Source organism: Stegastes partitus, unplaced genomic scaffold, assembly GCF_000690725.1.
Source record: "Stegastes partitus isolate 25-593 unplaced genomic scaffold, Stegastes_partitus-1.0.2 Scaffold2174, whole genome shotgun sequence".
NCBI classification, from domain to species: domain Eukaryota; kingdom Metazoa; phylum Chordata; class Actinopteri; family Pomacentridae; genus Stegastes; species Stegastes partitus.
Genome location: NW_007579905.1, coordinates 47,266 through 54,146, shown reverse-complemented (window position 1 = coordinate 54,146; position 6,881 = coordinate 47,266). Strand labels below are relative to the sequence as shown.

At 42.1% G+C, this 6,881-nt stretch overlaps 1 protein-coding gene across 1 annotated transcript in view; it reads right to left on the bottom strand.

Moving 5' to 3' along the window:
* Positions 1 to 554: 554 nt before the first annotated feature.
* The window catches only part of LOC103374192 (pre-mRNA-processing factor 39), a 10,190-nt gene continuing 3,863 nt past the window's right edge, over positions 555 to 6,881 (bottom strand). The window contains exons 5-15 of the mRNA XM_008304237.1: positions 6,361 to 6,528; positions 6,071 to 6,251; positions 5,843 to 5,947; positions 4,207 to 4,324; positions 3,960 to 4,114; positions 3,735 to 3,861; positions 3,336 to 3,607; positions 2,961 to 3,145; positions 2,788 to 2,862; positions 1,753 to 1,918; positions 555 to 1,310 (exon numbers count right to left, since the gene is read on the bottom strand). Coding sequence (XP_008302459.1) covers positions 1,239 to 1,310; positions 1,753 to 1,918; positions 2,788 to 2,862; positions 2,961 to 3,145; positions 3,336 to 3,607; positions 3,735 to 3,861; positions 3,960 to 4,114; positions 4,207 to 4,324; positions 5,843 to 5,947; positions 6,071 to 6,251; positions 6,361 to 6,528 — 1,624 coding nt within the window. The 3' untranslated portion in view covers positions 555 to 1,238. The remainder of the gene's footprint in view (positions 1,311 to 1,752; positions 1,919 to 2,787; positions 2,863 to 2,960; positions 3,146 to 3,335; positions 3,608 to 3,734; positions 3,862 to 3,959; positions 4,115 to 4,206; positions 4,325 to 5,842; positions 5,948 to 6,070; positions 6,252 to 6,360; positions 6,529 to 6,881) is intronic.

Here is a 6,881-nt window from a genome sequence, read left to right as displayed (position 1 = left end):
GGTGGACAAAACAAGACAAAGAAGTCATCTTAGGCTTTGAGAAACACTGATCAACATTTTCCACTATTTTATGACATTTTATAGAACAAACAACTAATCGATAGAGAAAATGATCATCTGCATAATTGCTATTATGCCTGTTAGGTGGGTGCAATTCGTCATTAGTTTAGAATATACTAACTAGAGTTATAGTAAGCACTGCTGAAGTGGACTAGAGACTAGTTTTTGCGGATATTTGGCCATAAACCAAAGCATTGGACAAATTATTATTCTGACCTGATGATGGCGCTACACACAAAGTTTAAGGGACTACCAGTCATTATTGTTCATCCTGTTGCAGTCACCAATGTGTCCAAAGGTTAGTACAATCCATCCAGTAGGTTAAAAGTCAGAGGATCACTAGTTCACTGTAGGATTTATCTTCTGGTGGCTACATCTGTGCCAAAGTTCAGATCTAATATTTCAGCCTGGATCTCCAACACTGCCGCCGCAGAGCCATGCTGCTTGCTTGGCTGGATATCAAAAATCAAAGAAAATGCGAGTGCTTGCCCTGCTTGTTTGTGCCTGTCAAGCCAACACTTTATTTGTGCACAAATGTGATGCTCTCGTGTTGTATTCCTCCTGACCTGACAAGTACAGTGAGTTCCAGACGAGAGCAGGACACAATCCTCCTCCTCCTCTCAACATTTCACAATGACTTGAGTGTGACAGTTGATTTGTTTTTTTCTCTTTTACCCTCATGGAAGCATAAGCAAACAGACACACGACACAAAACAGCTCTGTTGTGACACACTATAAAACACCTTTATGTACATTAGAAAAACAACATAGCCTACTCTGTGGAATGGTACAAAAATGTCATTCATACATCACCTGTCAAGTTGGATACACTGGATGACTTTAAAACACGAGCAAAGGGGGGTCGGCTTGCCAACAAATACAAAAATAGTTCTGATTAAAATGCAGAGACACTGTACTGAAAATGGCCGTCGCTGTCTCTTTTCGTCGTCTCTCCACCTGCTGAATCGACACCGAGACGACGCGACGTGTTCAATGAGCTCCACTCCTCATTTTCACAAGATCCGGGACAGTGAGAGAACTCGGAGGACGGACGGAGGGGGGAAGAGGGATGCTGGGATATGTTTGAGCAGGCGGACCTGCAGGAGTGGGTGGTTCAGTTTGTTGTTCAGCTGGGTCAAATGGATTCCCATGGTCTCCTGGTGCCACAGACGCTCTCTTTAGCTGGGTGGATAGTAGCCCTGGTTGTAGTTCCAGGTGTTCTGGTAGCCGTAGCTGCCGTACTGTGGTTGCTGAAACAGAAGCGCAACAAACAGAAAACAACATTACTAGAACATCCGGAACAGTATTCTGCCATATAGAACCCACTGTAACCCCACGGAACCATCAATAAAACCTGGAGGTGGACACGTAGCGCTATATATTTAGACTGACTTTAATGATCTACAAGGGAAACTGTTTTATCACAAAATATAAATAAATAATTTAGGATTTTCCACCAAGGAAGGCCGGGGGGAAAAAATTCCATTCCAAAATTTTTTTTTTTTCCATTTTTCCATTTTTTTTTTTTTTCTTCCCCCAAGTAAAGAATGACAATCAAAAAAAGAGAAAATAAATACTGCTGTAATTTAATGTTCTGTGGTTAATCTGCACCTCATTCAAGCCATCTACAGATTTAAACAACCATCTCCTAGTTTTAAAATGTTGCCGACCACATTAAAATCTCAGTCCCACCTGGTACCAGTTGCTGTATGCCCCGTAGCCGGCCTGTGCGCTCATGTCGGTGCCCATCATGGGCGGAGGAGGCGTGGTGATGGGGACGTGTGGCATGGTGGGAGGAGCGGACACAGCAACAGCAGAGCCGTCGTCACTTTTGCTCAACTTTTCTGGATCCTCGTCCCTTAAAAGTCAAATTATTACATGATCTTAATCTTAATAAATGCAGGTCTTATTCATTTATTTATTTATTACAGCAAAATGAATCCTACATGCAGATTTGAAATCTCACTTGACTTTCAAACACATCAGCAGTAAGGCAGTGTATTGGGAAAAAAATCTAACTTATTTTACACTGTGCCAGTTATAATTAACTTGCTTTCTTCATTTTTTTCATTCCAAGGCAAAAACTCCCCCTAATATCTCTTTGTTAAAACCTTAACTGTATTTAAAATCTCTGATTTCTACACTTCTGCACAAAATCGTTGTCCGATACAATGTTTTGTTGCAAAGCTAACACACTGATCAGCCACATCATGTGTGGGTCTCCCTCATGCCGCCACAACATCTCAGACCTGTGAAGACATGGAATCCATGAGACCTCTGAAGAAAGATGCTCAGATCCTTTTCTTACTCATTTTTTTTCCCTGTTTTCCAACTTCAGAAACTGTTCACTTGCTTGATATTATATCTCAACTCCCAACATTGTAACCATCAGTGGTTTCTAATGTTGTGTCTAATCGGTGTATAGTATGTTCATACTTAATTTTCACACATTTAACTCAATGTGTTTTTAAATCACATGTAGTAGCTGCAACTATGGAATGTTTTTTTAAGATTTGCTAACATTTAAGTTACAGTGGAGGGAACTCTCATTTTAAATGTGCTGTATAGGAATTTCAAAGTGTTAAACTGAAGCTGAATTGTGGCTCCTTTGACTTCATGTCATGTGTTATTATTATAAAAAATTCTGCAGGTGAAATTCCCAGATTAATGCTTCTATTGATTGTAGACTCTTGTTTTTGATTTATCTCGTTGTTCTTCCTCTCTCACCCATTCTCTGCTTCCCTTTTTGTTCCTCCCAGCTCATTCAGCAGCTTCTGGTGCTCCTCATATACAGACAGCACACTGCAGAGGACACAAAACAGTGAAGATGAACGTCCAGATGATAAATGGTTTCTTAGGCACCATCAGGGTTTACAACTTGATTTAGGGCTGGTGCTGACCTCTGGATAGAGTTGCTGTAGTCCTCTGCGAACTGCAGGCCTCGCTGTGAGAAGAGGATCTTGGTGTGTGGGGCGAGAGGAGCTGCCAGGGCTCGCGTCACGCACTCCTTCACCGCCTCCGCTGAGGTCCAGGGTTCTCCCGACACCTCCAGCTCCAACAGGTTCAAGTGCAGTTTATCGTTATCCTGAGGGAGCGGACAGGGACAACTACAGTTATACGTGTCTACAGTGTAAGAAACCCATCATATATACAGCAGATGTGGAAAAATTACAAAAACAATTGGCTCAAAGAAGACTTATTGAAAACCTGTGACGGGGCTACTGGCTGAACTATTTGCAGGTGTTAGGTACTGTGCATCTAGTTTATGATCTCACCGGACTAATTTCCAGTGCCTCCTGTAAAACCCTGCGGGCTCTGCTGGGGTTCCTGCCCAGCTTCAGCAGCAAACGAGCCAACTTGATGGAGTAGAAAGCGTGTAACGTGGGCTTCTCTTTGGATTCGGCCACCGCCTCCCTTAGCAAGGCCTCTGATTGGTCCAGTTGGCCCGCTCGTCTCTCTAAAGCGGCTCTGCGGAGACGGACGACCGCCAAACCTGGCAGGGTTTTCTCCAGGGCCTCCAACACTCGCCGAGCCTCTGTTAAGTCACCTGAGGGACAAGATGAAGGAGTTCTCATGAGTGTGGAAGACAGGAATGTGTGATAGTTCTCTTGAAGTAGAATAAAACTAGAGAGAGAAGATGGGTTTTTATGGTGTGTGCTGACGTTTTGTCGTACCATGTCTCTCTTCGAAGGTGGCCCACTGCATGTGGATGTTGGGTTTGTAAGCCAGGTGGACCTCACAGGCTCGTTTGTAAACAGCTCGAGCCTCGTCCACACTCTGCGGCTCCAGGTACTGAATGTACTAAACAACACACACACACACACAACAAGCCCGTTACACAGGGATGCACACACACCACACATGTAATAATACTGAAGCATCAGATGCCTTTTTCTTACCCTGGTCCAGAACTCCTCATACAGCGCGCAGGCGATCAGGCAGCGCTCGAAGAGAATACGAACTCGGTGGTCGTCCTGGGCAACCACAGCGTCCTCCGATGCTTCCTGAGGCTCGGCCGTGACCTCTGATCCCTCTGTGGCTGCTTGGTTTGAATCTAATAAGAGACAGTGGTGTCAAAACTGCAGATATTTTTTTTACAAATTCCATGAAAATACAGAGAAGACTGTTCAACACAAGGCGACGGACCTTGGCTGGGGTCTTTGGTGTCGGCGTTCAGCTGAGCGATCTCCCAGTCCAGGTAGGAGTGCCAGGACCGGAGCTGGAGGCGGTCAAGCGGCTTCACGTGGAAGTACGGCCGCTTGATCTGCAGCGAGAGAATAAGAGGGGAAATCAGATGTGACTTTGAGCCGAGTGCAACTTTACTACAGCGTCCAACTGATTCAAACGTGGCTTAGCTCCAGTCGAGGACGTTTTACACTTAAGAGATAATGATATATCTGTTGAAAATAGTCTTACTCATTTCTCCTAACTGTAACACAGCAAGAAAACGGCTGTATATGTATGTACATACAGCTATAAGAAATCCTATATAGTGTAATAATACAGTAGGCATAGGTTTTTAACCTTTGTTTACAATGTGGCACCACCCTCAATAATGCATGTAACCGCACTATTTTTAAAAAGCACTGCAATGAATCAGCTATAGTTCTATTGTCATATCATTGTCACAATCTTTGGGATTATTTGGTGATTAATTGTTAGGGACTCAGCAGCAAGAGCAGGGACACAAAAGTCATTTTATTTTATTTATTTAGCCAAATAAAACAGTCAATAGAAAAACCAGGGATGCAATAGATTAAAATACATCAGCAAAAACAAAGTATGAACAGAAATACCAACTGTGGGCCCTTGAAATAAACTGTTGTAAACAAAACAATGTGGCAAAGGAAGTCTGAACTGAACTCCTGACCTATCAGGCTGCACAGGACGTTTGGAATCAAGAGACAAGAGGGTTTTGAAAAATGTGAAGAATAGTTGCACTAGATTCATTTTACAACTTAAAAGCTGGGACTGGAGTTGGATATAATTACCAAGACCGCGGTTTCCAATGAAGGAAAGGGTGAGAAGATAATATGCTTCCCATTTTTTCCATTTGAACCTTTTAAATTAACACGAGGACTCACATTTAAAAACGATTAGGTTTGGCGGTAATGTATTTCTGAAAACAGTCGCAATACGTGCCACAGTCATCATCCATCGGGCTGGTAGCCTACAGCTTATTAGGCTCATCATTTATTCATTTCATGAACCCCCCCTTCCTTTGATTCATTCTTCTAACACATCTGTGCACTGAAACTCCACTGCTTTCAACACTGCTAGAAAGAATTTATATATAAAAGACACCTGGATATTTACAGGAAAAGAGACAAATGTGAATTGTTTTAATGTGACAATGAAGAAACAAATACAAAGAATTATTAAGATTTCAGGTTTTTTTTTTTTTTTTTTAAAGGATTTTTTTAGAAATTGTATGGAAAATATGAGACAGTGAACAGCTCAAATGTTTGCTCATTTATTTATTCTCTGATGACACAGTTTGACTAATTTAGACTGTCTCCAATTTAGCCAAAGCTCTTGCACGTGTGTTTGTTTATAGATGACATTTAACATTTGACCGTTTAAAGATGGACTTCTGCAGAAAAAGGTGCTGTTCCTTCGTAAAGCCAGCAGTTTTTTTCCACCAGAACCTCAACTCAGGTATTATCAAGAACTTGAAATATCCAACCCCTAATTCAGAACAAAGAGCTGAATTATCAAAGAAATAGAAAGAAAGTTAATGAATAAGAAAGGTAGTAGAAAAAACAAACCAACGGAAACTCACAGCGTCTTCATAGTGCCATCTCTTACGGACTTCTCCCTCATTGTCCTGGTAAACTTTGTCCCTGCGAACCAGCACTTGTTCCCTAATCTTCTGCATGAGTTCCTCCTGAACAGAGTCAAATTTATAAAGAAAAAAAAAATCATGTTTTTGACCATGTCATTAGCCATCACTATTTCTATATATGGTTCAAAATGTCCTATCAGCGTGAGGTAGGTGGATGTTACTCACTGTGTCTGTGCCCTCAGGTGTGGCAGGTTCTTCCTCCCCCGGCGGCCTCTCCTCCTCCTCCTCCTGGGCCTGTTCAGCTCGCTCGGCCTTCTGGCTCTGACGGCACATCGTCCTCAGCTCCTCGTACTCTTCTGAGGAAAGCACCTCTTTAGGCTCGTGGCTGTTCAGATGTTCTTTGAACCTGAGGGAGGGTGGAGCAAGACGCAAAATGAGATGAAAGGGAGCGGAAAAGAGAACACACACATTTACATCAGTGTTTTTAAGACACTTTGACTGGGTGGTGGTCTTACTTATCATAGTGGGTGTTGTAAAGCTGAGTGGGGACTTTGAGGACTCTGTCTAGGACGGCTGTTGCGTTCTTCATGTTCCCCTGCTCCTTCTCCCACTCAATGTATAAATCCCAAAGCCGATCTGAGTGGAAGTCCAGACCTGCTGCCACGACTGCATCCTCGAACACACTGAGGGATGAAACATAATTAACACAAGAAACTGGAATTCTGTTGCTATGTACCAATTCTTGTTAGAATTTTTTATTTTTTTAGATCAAAAAAAGATCAAACATTAGTGTAGTGAGACTAAATTTATTAAACAATTTATCATAATAAAGCAAATATGAGTTAACAGTGTAGCTTTCTGCAGTTATCCCCTTCTGCAAAATATCCCTGCCACAACAATCTGGACAAAATTTAGAAGGAAATGGGTTAAAAACAAAATCATTTTCCAAAAAACTAAACAAAGCAACTCTGGTTCATGATCAGCTTCTTATTTTTCTTCTTCTTCTTCTTAAGAGCAATAATAACAATAATAATAA